This window comes from Trichoplusia ni, chromosome 22, assembly GCF_003590095.1.
Source record: "Trichoplusia ni isolate ovarian cell line Hi5 chromosome 22, tn1, whole genome shotgun sequence".
NCBI classification, from domain to species: Eukaryota; Metazoa; Arthropoda; class Insecta; order Lepidoptera; family Noctuidae; genus Trichoplusia; species Trichoplusia ni.
The window spans coordinates 5,181,940-5,206,294 of NC_039499.1; the positions used below are offsets into that span (position 1 = coordinate 5,181,940).

Consider the following 24,355-nt stretch of genomic DNA (forward strand, 5'->3'; position numbering starts at 1 on the left):
AAAGACAAGAATGATTAAACCAATAGCAGAGCAAAAACAGTGAAATAGAAAACGGAACATTTCTAGGAGTGAGAAAATCGAAAATTGAAAACAGGGAAAAAATCTATGAAAAAATTTATTGGTAATATCTGCCGAATATAAATTTAAACAAGGAGTGATATATCCATTATGATGCTTTAATGCACAGGTAAGTTAAATAATTTCGGTCTGTTATACTGATAGTGCAATGTACACGCAAAAATGTATATTTATAAATTTTGTCATGAATCAATTTTTGACTTATATTTAGCGGCTGTCAGTTGTTTTACGTCTCATCGTATTTTGTTCATAATGATTTATTTCTATTATTATCGCTAAAGTGTATACAAATTTCACGCGGCTTGGACTACAGGGATGCGCATCGATTACGATGATGCAACGAGACGATAAGGTGCAAATTACTTATATGCTTTCGATGTATGCTTGTTACCGTTGTACTGCTTATTCTGCACTTCCTTACTTTATTTTTCAATGCTACCTCTCTGTTTGTTAAATTTAGTTTGATCACAAACATAACCTCAACACTAGTAGGTTTTCTGGTGCTTGTATTTTGCACCAGTAGCTTTAGACACATAGTCTGTCAAATCAACTCCCGCATGCTGTCAACTACTCAAAAAACGAGACCAAACGAGTCTTTAAGTTATGTGAGAGAACTTCATAATAATAATTATAAGTATATATTTCATTCTCTTATAATATCATATATTCTGATTTGAACTAAATCTTGTAATTTACTAGCTAAGTTTTATCATTTACGTAGTATTTTTTTAATCTCAAGAACATACTGTTTTAATCACTGCAAAGTGAATAAATACACACTTCTAATTCTGACAAAGTTTTACTCCAGAATAAATTAAATTATCTAAGTGGTTGGGATTGAAGCTTACAACTTGAGCTAATCATAGGTATATGTAATCTTTTATTTTACCTGTCCTGTGTTTTTATTTATTTGCACTTGTTTACGCCTTGTTACATTTTTGTTGCAGCTTTACCGTGCATGCATTGTTATAACTGTAGAAGTGATACAGTGACTATATTGTTGGCATTGTCCGGCATAAGGTCCACCTAACGACAACCGTGAATATTTCCTTCCCGTATGGCTGCGTATGTTAACCGTACGATATCAATGATGGCTGGCGACGGGCCCCACAACGTTGCGATGCTGAACAATGGGGCGGTCCGCGTGAACATGTTAAATGTGGATTCGCCACTTCAGATATTTGTGAGGGCCAAAAAGAAGATCAATGATATATTTGTGGAAATTGATGATTATGTGAAGGATGCAGTCACTTTTATGCATGGTAAGTGCAGCAATATCTATGTGAGAAGTAACAGAAATAAACAACACAGGCTATAATTGTCATGTACAGGCCAATAATTGACATTAATTTTATTGTTACATTAAAAAATATTTGGTTTAAAAAAAATCTACGACTTAATTTTTTGACCTGCTTTAGAAACACTGAACTTTTTCAGTTCCAAATTGGTTTCTTATCTAACTAATAGTGTATAATTTTGATTCATAAGAAAAATTTAGTTGATATTAAAAAATAGAAATAAAATTAAAACACCTTATTATACATATTTCATTGTCTAAATTCAATTTAATTCAATACAGTAATTTCTTATCATTTTAAACTGGCTCTATTATGGCAATCATGATGGAAGTCATGTTTTTTTTCATAACAACATCTGGAGATCAACTACATTCTTCTGTACAATTATGTTAGGTTTTATGCAAAATGCTCATTGTGGCAGATTTTTTTGGCTTCTTACCTGTCCATATAGTTTTATTTGTATTCAATCATTTGTATAAAGTATTTGACTGATATCACTCTTATCTAGTTGCTCAATAAGATCTTCTTTATCAGTTTGTATCATTGTGGTCACACATCGTAAAAGTCGCGTGCCGACGTGACGACAATTTGGATAAAGGTCAATTTCATTGTTTAATTATGCTTTGGAGACTAAAATATGTGATGTACTTGTATTGTTATTCGAATACGTTACTATAACAATATGGTATTGGGGTATTATAGAGAGTAAAGGGTAATTATTACTTTATTTGACTTTAACTTTACTGTATATTTAAAGTCGCGATGTGTATACCTCATGGTAGGCTAGATCTTCACTTTAATACTTAAATCACACTTAAGCCATTAATGCGTGTGCCTTACTTCTGTGACTGTTTAGGAGACAGTTCTCTTTACATGATGACGTTTCAAAATGCCAAAAAGTTCAAAACAATAAGTCCCTTTAGTATAGTTTACGTGTCGTTAAAGACGTTTTACACTGTGCAATAATGTTCTCTTGAAAATGAAATATACCGCCCCATTCAACAAAAAGTTTACAAATATTTCATATTTATGAAGTAACACGATCACCAATATTGTAGTAATTGAGCTTGGCATGTATCCAACAAAGCTATCACTTGTGTGTATAATACAGTTTCATAATAAATGTAGGTACATGGTGCCACAACAATGTACGTAATAATGAAGGGAACACGCTTGATTCATGATTGCTGACTAATGCCTCATAAAGAATGCTTGTCGGACCGAAACGGCAGAAATACTCCCTGGCTTTCATGAATGTCCTTCAGTAAATATTAAATAAACATTTAGCGTGTAAGATCGTGTCTTTAGGGTTGTTCAGTAGGTGCCGTACCGACGCGGTGTCTTAGCCGATCATTACGTTAGGCGTAGCCCCGAAGGTCATATGACTATAAGGCTTCAAGGCGAAAGTTTTAATTTAAAACCTGACCTTACCATGTTATTACTCTTACCACGTTATGGCACAGTCATGTGTATTGATATAAAAAAACAGCCCAGCCAGAAATATCATATATTATTTATTATTTACAATAACATCATACGAAGTTAAAATTACAAAGTAATATGAGAGTCATTGGCTTGTTCCAAGTTCCACGTTATCGCGACGCACATGAAAACATCATTCAATTTTAGTCTATTAAAACTTGTGTGTGTTGCAGCTGTTACTGGCGAAAATGGGATTGCGACGCCGCAGGACCTCGCAAACGTGGAGGCTTACGTATCAAAGGTTCAGGCTATACGCGAAGTACTCAAGCGGGATCACATGAAAGTCGCCTTCTTTGGACGGTGAGAAACATTTTCCATAACTTTTGGCAGTAGAACTTTCAATAGGATTTTTTTTATCACGTGTAATTATTATTATTTTCAGAACAAGTAACGGTAAAAGCACGGTTATAAACGCTATGTTGCACGACAAAATACTGCCGAGCGGCATCGGGCACACCACGAACTGTTTCCTGCAAGTCGAGGGCTCCGACACTGACGAGTCGTTCCTACGGACCGAAGGCTCCGAGGAGAAACTTAACGTACAGGTACGACCCGACCCCTAATGTTAGAACTCCTTATACAAAGAATCGAAACAAATGTGGTGCGATCCCGCCGCGTCAGATCATGATTAAGGACTCCGGTTGGGTCCGAAACTAGTCTTGCACCCCTGATAAATACGCGTGAGTAAACTGTTACATCATTTAACAATAAATGTGGTATCGTGTGGTCCACAGTCGGTGAGCCAGCTGGGCCACGCGCTGTGCGCGTCGCGCCTGCAGGAGTGCTCGCTGGTGCACGTGTACTGGCCGCGCGAGCTGTGCGCGCTGCTGCGGGACGACGTCGTGCTGGTGGATAGCCCCGGCGTCGACGTCACGCCCAACCTGGACGAGTGGATCGACAAGTACTGCCTCGACGCCGACGTCTTCGTGCTCGTCGCCAACGCAGAGTCCACGCTCATGGTCACTGTGAGTACCGCCCTGCACTTATACTACTCCAACCGTACAACAAACTTGTGTTAAAGCAGATTCAATTTTGTCTTTATTTAATACAAGCTCTTTGGTACATTTGTGATTATCGTAGTAATAATAAAGGCATATTTCTCTTTCAGGAAAAAAACTTCTTTCATAAAGTTTCGACAAAAATATCACAACCGAACATATTTATACTGAATAACCGATGGGACGCGTCCGCGTCCGAACCCGAGTATTTAGATCAAGTAAGTTGAGATACCTCTTGCTAATGTAATGTATTACATTATATTTACTATTATTATATTAAATGACGATGTTTTGTATCCAGGTCCGCACACAACACGCGAACCGCTGCGTGGACTTCCTGTCGCGCGAGCTGCGCGTGTGCTCTCCCAAGGAGGCCGAGGAGCGCATCTTCTTCATCTCCGCCAAGGAGGCGCTGCTCACGCGCATGCGAGAGAGGGAGAAGCCAGTCTCGTGTAAGTACTTTGATATTAACATTGAGTAACAAGTTCTATTTCCAACAAAAATACTTACTGTGAAAAACCTATTCATATATTCTCTTAGTTGCTATAATCTCGGTTCCCTCACAGCACCGATCCTGGCGGAGGGCCACCAGGTGCGGTACTTCGAGTTCGTGGACTTCGAGCGCAAGTTCGAGGAGTGCATCAGCAAGTCCGCCGTCAGGACCAAGTTCGCGCAGCACTCGCGACGCGGGAAGAACATCGCCGCGGAGGTCATGGCCGCGCTCGAACTCGTAAGATAAGCCGACATCATTCAGACTGAATACTACATTCAGAATAAATGAAAAAAAAAACGAAAATTTACTTATCTGAAAGAATTTTCGCTATCCTAAAAATAATTTTATTAAATATTGTACCTTAACAGAGTAAACTAAATGCAAATCAAAAATATACGTTATGAAGATACTTACAAATCATGTACTCGTGACAGATATACAACACAGCGACGGATCAGAAGGCGTCGAAGGTGGAGAAGCAGCGTATACTGCACGAGCAGCTGTCGGCCATCGAGGACCAGCTCACCACCATCACGCGCCAGATGAAGGACAAGATCAACCGCATGGTGGAGAGCGTCGAACACAAGGTACATACTTACAAGTACAGATAAGTGTAGAAGCTTTAATTTCTGTGACAGTGACACACAAATCAAATTTGTGTCAGTACACAACATCACTGTGTATTTACAAGGGCTACCCAACGACGTCGCGCGCATATATGAGTTAAATTGACTATAACACATACGCAACATTGTCAAGTTGTTGCTTATTATTAAGTTTTGTTTGAGCATCCAGACCAGGTGTCAAATGTTCAGAGTAGATAATAAGGAAAATTAACTGCATCAAGGCATGATAGTGAACAAATGGGCCAAGTGGCATGTTTTAAATTGTCTTTCGATTTGAATCAACCATTTTAGTTTGTTACGAGTTAATTAGTTGTTTTAAAAGAACCGCCTGCGTGCAGGTGTCGCTGACGCTGAGCCAGGAGATCAGGCGCCTGTCCGCGCTCGTGGACGAGCACGAGGGCGCCTTCCGGCCCGAGCGCGCCGCGCTGGACCTGTACAAGCGGGCCCTGCACCGACACGTCGAGCAGGGGCTGGGCGAGAGGCTCAAGAAGCGCCTGTCCGCAGACATCGGACACGAGATGGACCAGGCGCAGAAGGAGATGGCCGGTATGACGCAGGGGCATTACTCACACAGTACTTACTGGGCCCTCAACGAAAGAACTCCTATTTGTTGGCTTGACTGAAGTCACTATAGCGACATTATTTTTCGATTATCTCTAAATTTATCATTAATATTTTTTAAAATAAGCTATATTAACTAGCGTTGTTATCTCCCACAGACCGCATGTACAACATCTTGCCGATGCACAAGCGCGCGGCGGCGGCCACGTACATCATACCGCACCAGCAGCCCTTCGAGGTGTTGTACCGCCTCAACTGCGACAACCTGTGCGCAGACTTCCAGGAGGACCTCTCCTTCCGCTTCTCCTATGGGATCACTGCGCTCATACAACGTTTCCAAGGGAAGAATACCAACAAAATCGCGCTCAAAAACCCTCCACAATATACTCCGGTAAAAATCATATTTCTAAATTCCTGGAAGAAACTATAGTTATTTTTTTGCCATATTTTTTTTATATATTGAACATCGCCATTTTACGGCTTGCATATCCAGCATAAGTCACAAAGTCATAGATGAAAGCAACGCAATAAGAGTGTACTAATGAATAACCTTTGAAACAAAGTTGACTAAACGAATGTTGCCCCCGTACAGATCCCGGCCACGGTGAGTCCGCTGGCGCCGGACACGACGGTGTCGCGCGCGGGCGCGGCGGCGCTGGCGGGCGGCGTGGGGCTGTCGCCCGAGGAGTGGGGCATGCTCAGCAAGTTCGCGCTCGGGGCGCTCACCTCGCAGGGGACCATGGGCGGCCTGCTGCTGTCCGGCCTGGTATGCGCAACGCTTACACTTGCCTTTTCAATAGAACTTCTACTGAGACTACACTAAACAGATAAAAAATATTTCTTTGTGTATATTACTGTACTTTTTAGAAAAAAAAAAACTTAGACGCTTTTCTTTATGCAGAGTGAGTAAATAGTAATGAAACACACTTTGTAACAGAACAATATTGCCACGTGTTCCAGTTACTAAAGACGGTGGGCTGGCGGATAGTGGCGGTGACGGGCGTGGTGTACGGCGCGCTGTACGCGTACGAGCGCCTGACGTGGACGGCCAAGGCGCAGGAGCGCGTCTTCAAGAAGCAGTACGTGGCGCACGCCAGCAAGAAGCTGCGCCTCATCGTGGACCTCACCTCCGCCAACTGCAGCCACCAGGTGCAGCAGTGAGTACCCCGCATTACTCTTATAAAAAGCCTGCACACTTATTAAAGTTTTTTTTTTTTTTAATTTGTGCCATTGCAGTAAGCTCAGAATGTTACTGACTAGATTTTTTTTACTTATAATTAGCTACGTTATTTATGAGTTTTGGAGACTATATTGGGATCTGGAAACATCGCTCAAACGTCATCTATTTTGTAATAATTTTGAAAGAAAATGTTTGTAGTCTAATTGGGCTCTTAAATTACACTTTTTGCTCTTTTAAATACAGTTTCATGAACGCAGGATTTCTTACTTAAATACGTTAAAACGTGATATTTCGCAGAGAACTATCAACGATGTTCGCGCGCCTGTGCCGGCTCATCGACGAGGCGACGACAGAGATGGACTCCGAGCTGTGCGAGGTCAAGGAAGCCATCAAGATGCTGGACAGCGCCTCCACCTCCGCCAAGAAGCTGCGCAACAAGGCCAACTACCTGTCGCACGAGCTCGAGCTCTTCGACGACGCCTTCCTCAAGCACAACTAAGGAACGTACTTATTAGGTGACTAATTTTACCCTTCATCTTCATCAATGTTAGAAAACTTAGAAAGTACTGGTACGTTAAATGAAATTTACCTCGAAACTGCATTGAAATATTTATAATATTCTTACAGTGAAAGGTACAAAATACGCAATCGCCAGTCATCGCCAATGGGCACATGGCGCAGCGTGTAGGCAGGCCAGCAGTAAGGAGCGCGGGCGCGGCCGCCGCCAGCCGCTGCGTGTACCGCGTTATGTTAGTCTTGTTGTTAAGAGGAATTCGTCTGTTCGGGTCTCGTATCAAATTATACTAGTGAGTGCTCGCGCGGCGGCGACATGACAGCTGTGTAGTCCCCGACCACCAGCCTCTAGGAAGGTAAACATGCCCCGTGGCAATGTATAGCTAAATGATATACCTCTATTGTAAATTAGAGCTTTTGTTGTTGTTTTAAAGTTATTTATCAGTTTTTATGTGTTGTATCACAATGAAATCACGCGTAGACGGTGTACGTCTAAAAACTTGTTATGGTATTCATTTGTTGCATTGAATTTATTTAAGTTTTTACATGGTTCCTGACAATTTTTAATTTTCTTTAAAGTTTACCTTCCCCTATGTATGAACTAAACATCTCGGTGCTACCAAAGGATGAAAAGAAACAGTAAAATCTAACAAACATAATGTTTGTAAACTAGATTTGTATAACATTGTTATTATTAAAAATTCTACATGGAGATCATCTTATGAAACATTTATTCGTGAGGTTATGCTGTCTATATACGCTTTAACAACCATTTTTAAAAACTGTTGGCTATTTATACTGCGAGTGTATTACTTAGATAGTTATTGGGTTTTAATTTATATTTTTTTAAACCACGACCTCGTGTTAACGTGATCCTATCTGATTAGTTACCATTAACGACATTTTCTACATCGAAACTCCGCAATATCGACTATGCGGCCGCCCTCAATGTTTTATGATCTGTGATATTACTCATTTTCGTTACAAAATTGTTTGAATCCATTGACGCACTGCGCTCAGTGTTTGTTTCACGAATGGAGCATTTATTATGTGTATTGGTAACTCATGTTAAGGCAAGAAAAATCTAATAAAAAGTGTAGCATGGTCAACATTGCGGATTATATAATGAAATTGTTTCAATATAAGAATTAATTTATTTATGATGTAGTAATGAAGTGGAGTGTGGTTCTCGGCTGTTATATTGTAGGCAAAGCTGTTATATTACGCTTTTCTCACTACTTTACTCTTATATAGCCAAAGAAATGACACCATTCATAGATCATTCAAATGCCAACTCTAGTATGAAATAATTGTCTCGATAATTATCATTTTAGTAGATAATAGATACTAGAATTGAAATGACTGGCATGGCATTTCTTTGACTGTGTATAACTTTAATATTTTTGGCAACTTACATAATGTTCTATAAAAATAAAATGGGTTTAACGTCACTATTACGACGCATACTTACAAAGTATAGGGAGGTACACAGCATACTAATTAAATGAACTGGACTTTGGGAGCCATGCAACCATTTGATATTAGATAGATTTTGTTGTCCATTGTAATTAGTTAATGCATAATTAGGAGAATTTTCTTATGTAAATAAAACAAATAAAGGATTCCTTTATAATAATTGTTTTATTGTAGATATATCTATATCTGAGATCAAACTTAACAATTGGTTTCTAAAAACAAACTATAAATATATAATTATTTACTTGTTGTGTATGTAAATATATCTATTATACTTATTTCAAATTTCTGGTTTGATTGACTTCCCAACTTTTTGTTATCATCCAGTTTTAATTGGTGCTGAAACAAAATACAGTATTAAGATATTTTTATATTTTCAAGTGCTTTTGTTAATATTTAAAGTTAAAATGAGTAATTACATATTTCTAGATAGCAAACTTGACATCACAATTAAAACAGTTAAAACTCACTAGAGTTGAATCCCCGGCAAAGTCAGTCTTGTCAAACCTCACGGCATGTTTTTCAACTTTGAGTCCATAGTGTGCACACACCGCTTGTGCTTCAAACTCATCTGCAAAGTGTAGCCAGTGCACAAGAACCTCACTTGGTATTGTGAGGCGTTTATTATTATATGCATGGCTCAAAACTTCAAGGGCATTTCTGTAATCAAAACAAAATAAGTAAATCTTAAGTATTGCTTCTACAGCCAAGCTGTGGTTGGGTAACACAAATAATATAACTATTACCTTTGTAATGTCGGTAAGTAGGTAAATAAGGCACAGTATGTAAGAGGACACACTTTGTCTAACAATCTGCACACTTTTATGTAGTTTCCCTGGAGATTGGTAATGGCTATTTCATAGGCTAGCTGCAATTTTGGCTCTCTGAAAAAAGATTAAGACAGTTATAGCAACTAGTCAAGAACATGTAATATAAAGTTGTATTTATATTAAAATACTCACCTTCTTAATTGCTTTGAATGATGGACATATCTATACAATGGATGTAGATCATTTAGATTGCACACTATATACAGGCTTTCTATAAGCACACGATCATTGGTAAGTTTAGTGTTCCTATTTAAATCTAAATGAGATAAAAGTCCTGATAATTCATCCAGTTTTTTATTCTCATCTATCGTGTCACAGGAGGACAGGTACCACTTCATACATTCTAACAATGACTTTTTATTGAGAGCTGGATCATAGTCTTTAAGAGGTAGATTAGATAGCCTGAAATATAAAAAAAAAGCTGTTTAGTGTAAATTCTTCGGAATAGAAGATTTCAAAGTAATTTTTAACATAACTTTTCACTTAGTCCATGTGATTATAATACAAATAATATACTATTACATTATGTATTTTGACACCTTTAAAAATAAGGGCAAAGAAATGCTGACTAGTATAGTAAACCAGTTTAAATTAAAAACTCAAACAGGTCCCTCAATCAGCAAGTCTGAATGTTTCTTGAATTCCTGTAATGCAGTGGGTCTTCTTACACAGAAAAAGTTGTGTATACTATAAGACTTACTTATGACTATAGTAGACATAGAACCTGATCATGGGTTCTAGGAGATTGACACACTGTTCTGGAGGCAGCCTCTGTATTGTCATGTCTTGCCGCACTGCCCTCAGACGGTCATCCACAAAGTCATAGACAACTGATGCAGGAACATCCTTTCTTCTTGTTATTCTGCAAATTATGTAGCATGTCAAGAGTTTGAATGATTGCATCAAAATGTATTAAGGGGAGCGGTTAGTAAAGAGTAGTTCATTTCTAGGTAGACTAAAAATCTTAGCTTGAGAATTAGCATGTTTGGCACCTACTCAAGAAGCAGAAACTGCACAGTATTGATGAGCACAGCATACGGCCTTAACAGATGAGGGACAGCCATGTTGGAGTCAGCCGCCGACCGGCTATAGCTCTTCACTAGCTTCCTCTCCATGCCCCATACTTCTAGAACGTGAACCAGACGTTCTACCTCACGCCTGTAATATAAGCATTATTTCTTGACGAACATTATTTCATAACGATAACAATAGCCTAAGATATTAATACATGGCAAGTAACTTCTTAAACATACAGGTTTATTTCATCTTCAGGGCACATTAAGTTGCAAGTTCCAACGATTTGATCAGTATTTTGATCCTCTGCGCTTTCTATATTTTTACAAAAGAAATCAAAGTAGGAAGACATCATCTTATTGTTATCAAATGCTAGAGAAATAATTTGTCAGAGTTTTGCTTTTAAAATTTAAATTATATTAAATAAATCCAAAATTATTTTGCCAATAACATATTCCTCAAACCGTTGACATTTTCTTGACATTTCTCAAAATCTGCCAGAAGAAAAACAAAATTTTGGTAATAAGAGTTTAACCAGATGGCTATTGGCCCAGCTAATACCTGTGTTAGTAACGACTTTAAGGTGCGGCCTCATGGACGCATAGACGTCGTATTTAGTCACTATTTAGTAGACCTGGTAGCAGAAATGTTTGAATTATTTGCAAAATTATAGGATCAGAGTGCAAAGCAAATGAAAAAATATGCCTTTAATTTAGAGCACTGCAAAGAGTACGTCCACATGTCCGGCAAACAGGGCATCGGGCAAACTTTGTAGGTAACAGAATTATTTACTTTGGTTCTGCAGGGTGATACTGCCCATCATACCATTTAGGGCCCTCGCCCACGGCGACTTTTTGTAGCGATGCAGTCGCGCGTTTAGCAAACGCGCGACTGCATCACTTCTAACGCGTGTTAGTCGCATTTGCAACGCGCTACTGCATCGCGATTGTATCGATACAAACGCTCGTGCGCTTCGCGCTATTAACGCGAAAGCAATTCACAAAACGTCGAATATGACATTCTATAACAACTTTTGAATTTAAGATCATAATTTTTGAGTTGTTTGAATGTTGTTACATGATGTCCACAAAGTAATCTCTGGGTATTAAATGGATGCATCCAATATTGACGCTGCTTCCGTTGCCTACGCTTCGGCTGCTTACGTAAAAGCAGCACTAAAGACAACGTGACTAATGTTGCCTCAACGGAGTCCATCTTGCAACTGTACTGATCCAAGATCCACTGATCCGAATCACGTTTGCATCGCGACCGAATCGCTTTTGCATCGCGACTGAATCTGGTCCCGTGGGCGCGGGCACACAGCTAGTGACTGCTTCGCGTCTGTATCGATGCTACGCGCGAGAGCATCGCGACTGCATCGCTACAAAAAGTCGCCCGTGGGCGAGGGCCCTTAGATACAAGTGCTAGCTGTTCAGAAGAATTTTATCACAATAGCGCCAAACGCCGCTGAACACTGAAAACTGTTCAGAGAGGAAGTGTCTTGTAACGAAAAGAGAGATATCACTAAACTTATTTTTAGAGATACCGAGTGGCGCGACGCCGCTAGTGTACGACCCTCAATGAATTTGTAGGGCGGTAGTCGCTTGGATGCAAAAGGGTCGGGTATCGAATACTACACAAGTCTTCGATACCTTCGCCCTTTGCACCATACCATACCATACCATACCATACCATACCTGTGTGTACGCAGGAGCTTGCTTAAAATCGAAGGCTCAATGATATTATAATCTAAATTGCATAATGAAAAGACTGAATTCGTATTTAAAATTATATTTACGTCAAAAAAGTTCTTTAGACAATTTATTTACAACTTCCACACCAAAAACTAACATTTAAGCATACCATTGCTTATTTTTAGGCAACATTATGTCCCTGTAATAAAAATAGTTCCTTTGATAGTTAACGTACGATAAATAACATGTAAACAAGACAATATTGATCGAACGTGATTACTACAAGAATCCAGTGTTCTACCCTCACTTCCGACTGCATTCACCTCGACTTGTATATACTTTAAATATTGTTCTATAAACACAATATTCAAAAAGTTATAGCCAAAGTGAACAAACTAAATATAAGTATAAAAGGAGGACAGAACGTATCATCGAATTCTAAATACTCATTTCTATTACGTTGCTCTACAAAACAATGAATGTTAATGTGGTTCGGTTTGGTGTGTCGGAAGTTTTTTGTCTCTACGAGCCACTTAAACTTAGTGCCACTGATTCCTAGCATGCACATAATCCCATTCAAGTGACAAATGTAGGTTGTTCGCCAGATGGAAATGATAAGAATTATTTGAAAACTACTACAACAATTTTTATTTTCGGACATTTTAACCGAATTAGCAACCAGCGACAATTTTATCTTTAAGTTCCTTAAATTCTTTTGCATGAATCCATTTGATCCCAGTCGCTGATGCCGCACTTGAAGGTCTTGCGATACATCTGTGAAGGATGAAGAGGAACCGTTGTTAGACCAGCAAAGAGTTTTTACAAAAGTAGGGTATTTGACAACAATAAATGTAATAAGTCCTTCTGGTAACGATGCAAAAATGGTGAAACGTAGGGCAGCGAAAGCTAATGACGACGCTAGTCAATAAAAAGGGTGCGCTGATATATTATAGCGTCAGGCTATATTTCAACTAAAACATTATTTTTGTTGACTCGATAAAACAAAAGAGAAATCGTGTGTTACGTACACGATTTCTCTTTTGTTTGTATACCTAAATGTTTCTTTGTAATAAGTTGTGTAAACTCACTCTATTTTCTCTTCGAACAGATTCTCCATTCGTACTTTGCAGAATAACCAAGCGCCTTGGTTCCTGTGCTCCTCCTGACACCACGCCTTTTTAGCTTTCTCGTATTTACAGAACTCTTTGAGCACTAAGTCGTACGGGAACGGATACAACTGTTCAATACGGCAAATAGCAATCTTTTCCTCAAGTTTCTTCTCTTTCCTTACGTCATTTATCTTAATCGCAACGCTACCCGCACAGAAAATTAACTTTTTAACATTCTCTGGCTTCTTGCTAGCTGGTCCATCTTCAGGGATTACTCTGAAAATAAAATAATGTAGCTTTTGTGAATTCCCGAAGAAAATAAAGATTCACTACAATTTTAATAATTATCTAAGAAGCTACCTTCTAAATTCAGTTCCAATAAGGAAGTCAGAGAATTTAGACCGGTAGTAGGGATGCTTGAGTCCAAGTTTCGGAGTCATCGCGATCAGTGGCTTCCTGAAGGGCATGGCGATTTGCCGACGGATCATGTGGAAGTAGTTCGCAGGCACAGTCGGGTGAACAACGATCCAGTTACAGGCACGCAGTTGTTTCACTTTAACAGAAAGCAGATAAAAGTTTATGTCCAGCAGTGGACTGCGATAGGCTGATGATGATGCTGATGATGATGATGATGATGATGATGATGATGATGATGATGATGATGATAAAAGTTTTATTTAGTGAGTCATATCTATAAGCGGTGGGACTCGCGACTCCAAGGGACCGGGATTTTGCAAAAGTTTACATGTATTGGTTTTGCAGTAGTCTCATACATGTTGAGGTACTTACGTGCCATGTCCTTATCATCCAGATCGGGGATGTATGATTCATCGTCGTCACATTGCTGCAAGTACCGTTCAATGCGTCCTGACGAATGTTCCGGCCCCTGACCATAAGAATTTATAATGAAGACAAAGTGCGAAGAACATAGCTTTTAGAGACATTCATTTACTCGCATTGTTCACTTAAAATGCCTGGGTATTAGTTGCTCACCGCGCCGTCGATGCCGTGCGGAAGTTGGACGACAATGCCGGACTGGCAGATCCACTTGCTCTCGCCGTTGGCGATGAAAGTATCGAAGACGGGCTGCGCCGTGTCCGCGAAGTCCCCGAACTGCGCCTCCCAGATGGACAGCAGGTGCGGGCTGGAGTACGAGTAGCCGCACTCGTAACCCAAAATACCTGAACAGTAACCCTTGTTGAACAGGAAAACTATTGAGTTTATCGAAGATTTACTAAGTTATTGGAGACCGCTGGAAATTTTGTCATACATTTAAGTAAGTTCGACACCTTCGAAAGCATTGAAAATGCTTATCCTACGCGGGGATCGAATACGCGACAAGTCACGCACAGTGGGTTTGACTTCGACCACTCTGCTATCCATGCAGTCAAAATTGCCAATGATTATAAGATAATCTATGAAAAATGAAAACCACGTATTATCTAAAGAAATCTGACATGAGGAACTCGGGAGGATGGTCTTACCAAACTCAGACAGAGAGCTGTTATGGAGCGAGTACTTCGCCTGGTCGGGATACAGGAAGTCGAGGACGCGGTAAGTGGCGCCGTCCACGCTCTGGTGGTGGTACACGTGATGCCTGAAAACAACAACCTGATACTGAACACCCCACATGGTTCTAGTAATTAACTGGGCTGGTAGAAATCTAAATCTATGCAGTATATGTAACAAGTTTCGTTTGCTGGTGTCAGCATCTAGTATGTGCGTACCTGTGTGCGAGCGTGCCTCGCTCGACGTCCTCGCCGGTGAAGCGGATGTGGATCTGGTCTCTGAGCAGCGAGCCGTAAGCCAGTGTTTCACCCATCGCCCAGTCCGCTATACCCTCTGCGACCTACGGTAAAGGCAGGCACGAGACTTGAACAGTTGGTATTTTACACAGAATTAGTTGAATAATGAAGGTTAACTGAAAAGTTCTACCTCGTTCTCTCTAAGTGACACTTAGCTGACAAGCCATTGGTGCCGGTATTGATATAAAACTAGACGTACCGTATGCGTGCTTGCCGTATGGCTTGAAACACTGATCGTTTCTTGGGGTCAATTTTTATGACAACAAACAAACTTTGTATACTTAGTAAGTATCTGATAAAATAAACTGACCATTTTCTCTCGGTTGGCCAATATCCTAGCGACACCCGGATGGAGTTCGAAGGCCCAAGGTTCTGGCGGCTTACAGAAGTGACCAGCTATTGTATTTATTGCCGCCTGACTAATACCAGTCTCTTTTATCTGAAACAGATGAAGTGCCAATTATAGTTCTTCATTCTTGCGATTTTGATCGCGATCAATGATTTAATTAGATCCTATTATAGTTCCAGTTTTAGGAGCAAACCTTTTTAGGATCAGTGGCTTCGAAGAAACCGGTCCAGGGCGTGTCGACCCAGTCCATGATGCTCAGCTTGGTGATCTTCTTGGAAGCATCGAAGTGCGTGTTCATCGTGTCCATGTACTCCTTCTCCCAGCCCTTGATATCTGCATCAGTGGCTATGCCTTGCGCTTTCAACTTTGCGCCGTATATGACATCAACTGAAAATTATGCGCCAGGATTTATGCAGCATTTTGTAAATGCAACTTATTTGATAACTAGAAATGGTTCAATTGTTCCAATCAAGATAATATATCTTTGCCGTATCGTGTTGGTCAGGTAAATAGGTTGAGGAGGTCAAGTAGGCAGTCGCCTCAGTCGCTCATTGAAAGACTTACTGTATCCGGTTAGAATGGCAGGCGATCCCAATATAGTTGCATCCTGGATGCATCCAGTTCCTATAGAGTCGGTACATATTTAACAATGATATTAATCGACTAACTGGTCTTCAATCCCTTGATGATCTTGTACATGAAGGGCTGCGTGTACATGGGCTCGTCCTCCTCGCTGTGTCCGAAGCGGCGGTAGCAGACGTAGTCGAGCACGATGTCCTTCTTGAACTTGCAGCGGTACTCGATGGCGAGGCGCGCCACGTGCGCCACCGCCTCGGGGTCGTCGCCGTTCACGTGCAGCACCGGCGCGTCGATCATCTTCGCGATGTCTAAACACAACCGGGTATCAGCTATCAGCTCGCCTACTACTAACTCACTGGTTTTACGGAGGAGGTGTGTATGCTAGATGCAAAAATCTTTCGTGACATAGGAGTAAATCGTTTTTTAAATTGGATCAATTTAATTTGTTGTCAAATACATCACTACAACGCCAACGGTTGGTTAGGTGAGCAAGTTAATCCCTACTAATATTATAAATGAGAAAGTAACTCTGTCTGTCTGTTACGCTTTCACGTCTAGCCCACTGAACTGATTTAAATGAAGTTTGGTACAGAGATAGAGTTGACGAGAAAGAACATAGGATAGTTTTTATCCCTGATTTTTGAAGAGTTCTCTTGGAAACGCCATATAACCGACCTCAACGCGGGCGAAGCCGCGGGCGAAAAGCTAGTTAGCTAATAATTGAATAATTCTGCTATAAAAAACTATTACAAAATACAAAAAAAAACAAATTTAAACCCCCGACGCAAACGAGGCTTTATATTATAAGTTTAGCGTGTCAGTCCGTGGCATCATAGCTCCCGAACGGATTGAGCCATTTCAGATCATTTTTTTTTTGTATAAAAGATGCGATATGCGAGTGTTCTTAGGCTAGTTTCATAGAAATCTCACCGGAGCAGTAGGGCGAGCTCCTGGAGAAGCGCGGGTCGGTGGTGTACCCGATCTGGTTGTTGCACACGATGTGTATGGCGCCGTGAGTCGTGAAGTTGGGCAGCGCGCTCAGCGTGAACGTCTCGTACACCACGCCCTGCCCGCACATCGCCGCGTCGCCGTGCATTATAATAGCCATTACCTGGGTATAACATTAAGTATACTATATTAGTACTAACTTAACCTCATATTCATACTCAGGTTTTTGAGTTTAGATTCTATATCATTTCACAGCACATTCACTCAAAAAAGAAAATTTATAATAAATGAATATTCGTAACTAACTGACACTTTCGTAGCAAATGGCAACTCGTAGCTATTGAGACATCCGTAGCAAATAGAAAAATTCATAGCTATCGAAACAGTCGTAGGAAATGGATCATTCGTAGCAACTTGAAAATTCGTAGAGCATCAAATATTCGTAGCAAATGAATCATTATTAGGGTCAAATATTCGTAGCAAACAAAAGTGAGTAGTCACCTGGTCTCCATTGTTGTCGCCCTTCCAGAACTGCTCAGCCTTGGCCTTGCCCACCACGACGGGCGTGACCGTCTCCAAGTGGGAGGGGTTGCAGCTCATCGACACCTTGATGTACTTGTTGGTGCGCCGGATGAACCGGTGGATGTACGTGCCCAAATGGTACTTCACGTCTCCGGAACCCTATCGAATATGGTTAGTCTAATTAACAAACCGGTGAAGTAATTTAAGGAAATTATTACGCTTTCACAGTTGAAAGCTTAGCTAAGTTAATTTTTATTTGGCATAAGTAGAAGTAGTTGGTACACTCGAGAAAGGAATAACTAAGGAAAATTTTTGCCGTGTTACATGCAGGCGATGCCGCGGGCGGTTTATACCTCGTCTGGGTATTACATATAGGCGATTTTGCATTAGGTTACTGGACTTGGATTTCAATGAAGAAATTTTACTACTAATGGGACTCACCGGTTCTTTAGGCTCCATGGGCTTGAACTGAGCAAACACATCGGTCAGCTGCTTGCGACATACATTCACCAACATATTCAGACGACCTACATGAAAGAGATTAAGTGGTTGATTGGTGTTTTTGCTCGCTTAGTTAACATTTAAGTTACAAAATTATGACCGTTTGCAGAAGAAGTTGTGCAGTTTTTAGTATATAGATAAATAAATGTATGAAATCCAGCAGTTGGCGGCTTCGTCTTTGAACAAAACAAACTTGGACGCCAATTCACAGCACCAAAAAATAGTCGCCATGACCGTTATGGAGAACAATTAAAAGGAGTGTATCAATTGAAATAAAACTACTTTTACGGATTTATCAAAGCAAGGAAAAATAAACGTTTACCTCGATGCTGCATAGCCATCACAATGGACTGGATCCCGAGCTTGGTGCTGGTGTCCACGATCTCCTCTAACATCACGATCATGCTCTCACCGCCCTCAAGTCCAAACCTCTTCTCGGACGGCCACTTGGTCGCGAAATACTTTTCCAAGCTAATTGGGAAAATTGTATACATATAGCTGTTGTACAAGCTTGAAAATGTAATTTAATATCGTTTTTACACATTAACAGTGGTCATTTTGAAGGAAGTAAGTTGGCCTGGCCTGTATTTTGCGGCTACATTCCGGCGTCGTCAACCGTCGACAATTTTATTCTGGCCCTGATGCGGCACGATTACTGCTCATGACCGAAGACTTTTCTTGGCGCCTCCAGTATTTTTTTTATCAGCAGTCCCAGAATACATTCTCCATTTAAAAATGACCCATAATTAAGATCCATAATACTTTAAACTAAACATCAAAGGTAAGATGGTAATAATTGGATGGAATCAACCTCTCAATTTTTACTACATAGGTCCCCCGTAGATCCCTAACTTACAAAACAGATCGAATTTAACTTACAAAACAGCCTTAGTAAGCCGTCTCATGATGAGTCGTTTCTCTTCGTTGGACTTGTCGAGCGCGCCGGGCGTCTCCATACGCTCGCGCAGGAAGTGCACTTCGTCCACATCGTTCAAGTGCATGTATTCCATGCCGATGGACTGGCAGTAAACATTCTCCAAACGTTTAATGATTTCCCTGAATGAGACAATGTATCTTTAATAATAATATAGTCTTAAATTAAGCAAAGCTTGTATTATGAATTAAAGAATATGACAAATTACACCCAGAAACAGAACAAAGTGTTCGTGGTCATCACTCATACATTTGTCCTGGGTGGGAATCGAACTCACGACCTCCGGGTATAGCAGCCAGGGTGACTAACCACTAGACCAACAGGCTAGTCTACATAATAATTGGAGTATTCCACTCATAAGTTTATAATTGAATCGATAAAAAATCAAGTTCAAGGGGCTCAAAACCATCATTAAAGTCTGTTGCAATTGTCGAAGCGAGACACGGTGAGCTTCAAAATAGACCGGCGTCTCTCTTCCTTACAATATTCTCAACGGGTGGAGGATTGCCTCAGTAGGGAGTACCTCTACTAGACTATGTGCAGCACTCAGTCCTCGACGAGTTCAGGGGTCCTACCGTCTCTCTACCACAGATACCACAAATTTCACCAAAACTGGTAATAGAAGGCTTTATGCTCCTGACAAGTGTGACACATCTCATTTTTCTCACGAAATACAGACCTTTGAAACTGGTTCTTACCTGAGAGGCAATCGAGTTTCTTTTCCTCCAATATACGTTCTAAGTGGTAATTCGAATACCCTGTCCATGTGTTTCTCCTCTGCAACAAATTATAATATTAATTGCGATGTAACTAAATGCACTGGGTACCTAGTTTTAGGTACTAATGGGAAATAAACGATGTGAGTAGTTTGTACCAAATGCTTTTGTTTCAGCAAGGTTTTCGTATAATAATTGTCATTATGGTCGTCCCATAAGAGGTTGATCAAGTTTGGCTCAGTTTTTTAATCGAAACGGGTTGTTTGTTTGTGGTGTTCCAACAATATTTTCATAAAACACGTCATATTTAGTGACAATGGCTACGGGTGACAGGGACAACACATATTGAATTTTAATAATAATAAATCCTATACAATATTATTATCCTTACTCAATGCACTCGTCAGCTCTCGAGCCACGACCACGGTCTCGATTCCCTGCGTGTCCAACGGCAAGTGCTTAGTCTGGGCAATGAGTCTGGCTGGCAACGTCAGGTTCAACGGATCTGTCTTCGCGAGGAAGTGCCCTCTAGCCTACAGACAAGAAACAAACATGTAGTTAGTAGCAACCAGAAACTTGCATAGATATTACGTAATAACTTGTAAAGTCCCTGTAAATAAGTAACATTACTATTGACGTAAATAGAAAATGTCTAAATTAATGAATGAAAATTACATTTCCCCGTTAAGTCACGTGTGCCAATAAATCTGTCGTTATTATAAACTCGAGATCAACAATTACAAGTGTCCAAAAGTAAGTTCAATAATGCGGCTGATCATTCCTCGGTACCTGATAACTTCGAATAAGGCTCATCACAGCCAAGTTTAGTCTTATCGTCTCGCGAAGTTCATCCTCGGATTGCTGACCCTTCTGGCCGCCGGTTTGCGGTTCTGAAATATTATTTAAGTAGATTTTATTTATTACTAGCTTTTGCCCGCGACTTCGTTCGCGTGGAACAGTGACTTCCGGCAGATTTTTGGTTTTACTCACATAGTTCCCGATCTCGCGGGATTTTTGAGAAGTTCCCGCTCCCGCAGGATTTTTGGGATAAAAACTATCCTATGTCCTTTCTCGAGTTCCAAACTATGTCTGAACCAAATTTCATCCAAATCGGTTCAGTAGTTTAGGCGTGACGGAAAGACAGATAGACAGAGTTATTATCGCATTTTTAGCATGGGTAGTAACTTAAGTTAAAAACTAACTTAAAACTAAAGAATAAAAAAAAAACGAACTTATAACAATTTAAAAGAAATTATATTACAACCTATCCTATTTAACAACCAAGCTTAAAACTAAATAATTTAAAACGAACTTAGAATTACAGTTTTACTAAACAAAATAACTAAGTACTAATATTCGAGATCAAACCTACATCAAATAACGGAACCAATTTTGAATTTACGAAGCAGGACCTATCCACATAAACGACCATACAACCGACAATACAATCGACAATACAATTTTACCACGACGGTACCGAAGCGCTCGGCCGATACCCAACCAAATGCGTGTAACGAAACCATAGCGCGATCTATTTCGATCCCAACGCCATCTATCGACCATAGTGACAACTCGGATTATTTATCTATACTCCGTTCGGGCATTTTCTTTGTACTAAAAGTAGTATTATATTTTTTATATGTTATTTTATTATTTTTTTCATACCTTTTTACTATTTATTTACTTTTTTCCGATGAATTAAAACAACATGAACCGAACTCGTGTAACGATCGACACCATTGCGCGTAGTACTAATAGAATTATCTATACTCCGTTAGAGCATTTTCTTTGTAGTAAAACTTTTATTATATTAATATTATTATTTTTACACCTTTTTACTGTTTATTTACATTTTTCTGATGGATTTTCCGATGAATTAAAACAATAACATGAACCGAACACGTGTAATGACACCATTGCGCGATTAACGCCATCTATCTACGGAGCATAGGAACAGCTCGACATTTGACCAATAGATGGCACTATTATATAGTACTAGCTTTTGCCCGCGACTTCGTTCGCGTGGAACAGTGACTTCCGGCAGATTTTTGGTTTTACTCACATAGTTCCCGATCTCGCGGGATTTTTCAACATCGACACCATTGCGCGTAGTACTAATAGAATTATCTATACTCCGTTAGAGCATTTTCTTTGTAGTAAAACTTTTATTATATTAATATTATTTTTTTTACACCTTTTTACTGTTTATTTACATTTTTCTGATGGATTTTCCGATGAATTAAAACAATAACATGAACCGAACACGTGTAATGACACCATTGCGCGATTAACGCCATCTATCTACGGAGCATAGGAACAGCTCGACATTTGACCAATAGATGGCACTATTATATAGTATGTCCGTAATAAATTTTATTTTTTATTTTTATTTTTGTAATAAAAACTATCCTATGTCCTTTCTCAAGTTTCAAACTATGTCTGTACCAAATTTCACACAAATCGGTTCAGTAGTTTAGGCTTGAAGAAAAGACAGACAGACAGACAGAAAGACAGACAGACAGAGTTACTTTCGCATTTATAATATTAGTTTGGATGTCCGTAATAAATTTTATTTTTTATTTTTATTTTTTGTAATAAAAACTATCCTATGTCCTTTCTCAAGTTTCAAACTATGTCTGTACCAAATTTCACACAAATCGGTTCAGTAGTTTAGGCGTGAAGAAAAGACAGACAGACAGACAGAAAGACAGACAGACAGACAGACAGAGTTACTTTCGCATTTATAATATTAGTTTGGATTACAGCACCTACTCACTACATTTCTACATGGTACATATATAACTACAATAGCCTAGAAAAAAGCAAGGTATTTATTTTTATAAATATTGAACTTACGGACAGTTGAAGGACTGAACTCATCTTGCACCTCATCAATCTTCAGAGCAGGCCCGCAAACGCTGTCGTAAAATCCATCCCAGGACTGTAAAACGGAACACGATATACTAAGCACGCCCACGGCCCTGTCGATTAGGTACCTTCATTTGATCGTATTTGTTTTTGACATTTTGTGCTCACCGCGTGGATAGACTTTCTCTATTTTCTCATGCAGGCAATTAAAATATGAATATGACAACGGGCCTTCACTAATCTGACACAAAAGTCCTGTACTAACTTATACGATCCTGTCTTATAGGCAACCAGACTCAGGACAAGCATTCATGGTGCACACAAACGTTGTCCTAGATGGTGATCGAACCCGTGAAGCGTTACGCACAGTGGGTGCGTAAAGGTGACCTCAACTCGTCTACACGAACTATTGCTACGCCGTATATGGCGGGAACGGGTCATACGGTCTTTCCTCCCTTTACTACCCGCATCGTACCTACCTTGCTTTTGCTTGCAATTGCAATGGTGTGAAGAGAAAACAAAATAAATGACAGATTGATGTAGCCTATGTAATTGCTAAAATGACGACTAGTGTACCTACCGAATCGATCGATCCTTTAGATTTCGACCAATCTAAATACTGGGCCTCCAAGAAGTTTGCGTTCGCTCCGCATAGGAACGACTCTGCGTTTGACGAATAGCATTCTTTCAGACGTAACATAAACTGGAAGAAAATAAGATCGTGCTAACGGGGTAGATACCAAAGTCATAAAAGCGTTAGAGACTTTAACCAAACTCTACCTACAGGCGAACCGGCACTACAGTTTAAAATACATATGTTTTTGAGTTGGCGGAACACTCGCGATCAAACTGATTTAGCCCCATTTAGAACATGCTGCTACTTACCGCAGGATTACATTTGTATTTTTGAGAAGCTCTAAACAACTGTAACGATCGCGACAGAGACATAGTTATCTAAAACAAGAGATTCATTTATTAGTATTGCATTAAAACGTTCAGGAGATGGAACACAGTAAAATTTCTTAAAAAAAACGAAAACGATACGAATATAAAGGAAATACGAATAAACTATACTTACATAATATAATATGTATATTATTTAAAAATTTCGTAAGTATAACATTTGAATTTTTATTATTTTAATATCCTAAAATAAACACCAAAATAAATATTCAAAAACAAATATGTATGTCCTGTGTAAGTGTCATTTTTAGTATATACTGTAATTCTGATTCTCCGCGTTCTATTTTTTGTAATTTAAAAAACTCGACACAGAATATTTTCAGCCAATATTTTACGTATGAACTGTGTGGTTCATCAGTCATTTTGAACTTTGGCCACTATGCTACTAAAATAGAAGGATGTAGACTTAGGATCAAAGCTTTAAGCCGCGCAGGACATAAGCAAGCGATCCTGCAGCTCTGGCAACGGGTGTTTTCGGTCGGTCGATGCAAATTATGATAATAATGCTTTTCTCGGGCAATACACGAAAGGGGGAGAATTGAAGCCAGTCGTCAACTTTTAACACTATTGATAAAAGGCAAAAATAAGTCGAAAGGAAACTATTTTTTTACTATTATTTTTAGTGGGATACTTGAAAAAAAGTAGAGTAAATTTCTTCCGAGATAGATAGTGATTTTTACGTAAAGAACGTACTTTACAAGATGGCGGATTTTATCAAGTATTTAAAAAAATAGCAATGCCCTAGGTGTTTGTCTTCTGTACCATTGTCTATATCTACATTAAAAGAAAATGCTGAAAGTTCGGCATTTTGTAGAAGT

At 39.6% G+C, this 24,355-nt stretch overlaps 3 protein-coding genes across 4 annotated transcripts; 1 reads left to right on the forward strand and 2 right to left on the reverse strand.

Annotated features, from left to right (window-relative positions):
* Positions 1–43: 43 nt before the first annotated feature.
* Positions 44–8,862, forward strand: LOC113504448 (transmembrane GTPase Marf). Of its 2 annotated transcripts, XM_026886733.1 has the most exons (16): positions 44–187; positions 360–430; positions 1,026–1,340; positions 3,032–3,158; positions 3,241–3,403; positions 3,593–3,823; positions 3,967–4,074; positions 4,158–4,308; positions 4,423–4,586; positions 4,784–4,936; positions 5,314–5,521; positions 5,695–5,927; positions 6,129–6,302; positions 6,497–6,693; positions 7,014–7,231; positions 7,344–8,862. In XM_026886733.1, the coding sequence occupies exons 3-15, from the start codon at positions 1,136–1,138 to the stop codon at positions 7,213–7,215; spliced, it is 2,316 nt and encodes a 771-aa protein (XP_026742534.1). In that variant the 5' UTR covers positions 44–187; positions 360–430; positions 1,026–1,135; the 3' UTR covers positions 7,216–7,231; positions 7,344–8,862. The 2 variants fall into 2 exon arrangements, with proteins under 2 accessions (XP_026742534.1, XP_026742533.1); XM_026886732.1 differs by lacking the exon at positions 360–430.
* Positions 8,852–11,045, reverse strand: LOC113504449 (germinal-center associated nuclear protein). The gene is made up of 7 exons (XM_026886734.1): positions 10,789–11,045; positions 10,532–10,693; positions 10,236–10,397; positions 9,668–9,937; positions 9,452–9,589; positions 9,176–9,365; positions 8,852–9,044 (listed from the first exon to the last, which is right to left on the reverse strand). Exons 1-7 carry the CDS (start codon positions 10,902–10,904, stop codon positions 8,943–8,945), a joined length of 1,140 nt encoding a protein of 379 aa, XP_026742535.1. The 5' UTR covers positions 10,905–11,045; the 3' UTR covers positions 8,852–8,942.
* A 1,279-nt stretch (positions 11,046–12,324) lies between these two features.
* Positions 12,325–23,687, reverse strand: LOC113504632 (2-oxoglutarate dehydrogenase, mitochondrial-like). Its single transcript, XM_026887041.1, has 22 exons — positions 23,653–23,687; positions 23,460–23,528; positions 23,155–23,277; positions 22,563–22,647; positions 20,496–20,596; positions 20,098–20,239; positions 19,689–19,767; positions 18,936–19,112; positions 18,379–18,527; positions 17,997–18,082; positions 17,535–17,714; positions 17,016–17,196; positions 16,175–16,393; positions 15,700–15,893; positions 15,468–15,596; positions 15,080–15,201; positions 14,837–14,949; positions 14,346–14,533; positions 14,142–14,238; positions 13,713–13,905; positions 13,332–13,628; positions 12,325–13,017 (listed from the first exon to the last, which is right to left on the reverse strand). Exons 2-22 carry the CDS (start codon positions 23,520–23,522, stop codon positions 12,915–12,917), a joined length of 3,021 nt encoding a protein of 1,006 aa, XP_026742842.1. The 5' UTR covers positions 23,523–23,528; positions 23,653–23,687; the 3' UTR covers positions 12,325–12,914.
* Positions 23,688–24,355: the final 668 nt, after the last annotated feature.

Excerpts from the sequence above, each read along its gene's own strand:
- LOC113504448 (XM_026886733.1), top strand. The coding sequence starts at position 1,136 with ATGGCTGCGTATGTTAACCGTACGATATCAATGATGGCTGGCGACGGG. Across the intron at positions 4,309-4,422 it reads GAGGGAGAAGCCAGTCTCGT|CACCGATCCTGGCGGAGGGC; the intron begins GTAAGTACTTTG and ends GTTCCCTCACAG. Across the intron at positions 4,937-5,313 it reads TGGAGAGCGTCGAACACAAG|GTGTCGCTGACGCTGAGCCA; the intron begins GTACATACTTAC and ends GCCTGCGTGCAG.
- LOC113504449 (XM_026886734.1), bottom strand. The coding sequence starts at position 10,904 with ATGATGTCTTCCTACTTTGATTTCTTTTGTAAAAATATAGAAAGCGCA. Across the intron at positions 10,694-10,788 it reads CCTGAAGATGAAATAAACCT|GCGTGAGGTAGAACGTCTGG; the intron begins GTATGTTTAAGA and ends CTTATATTACAG. Across the intron at positions 9,366-9,451 it reads TACTTACCGACATTACAAAG|AAATGCCCTTGAAGTTTTGA; the intron begins GTAATAGTTATA and ends TTTTGATTACAG.
- LOC113504632 (XM_026887041.1), bottom strand. The coding sequence starts at position 23,522 with ATGTCTCTGTCGCGATCGTTACAGTTGTTTAGAGCTTCTCAAAAATAC. Across the intron at positions 18,528-18,935 it reads CGGCTTACTAAGGCTGTTTT|CTTGGAAAAGTATTTCGCGA; the intron begins GTAAGTTAAATT and ends TTTCCCAATTAG. Across the intron at positions 13,018-13,331 it reads CTGTTCGAAGAGAAAATAGA|ATGTATCGCAAGACCTTCAA; the intron begins GTGAGTTTACAC and ends CATCCTTCACAG.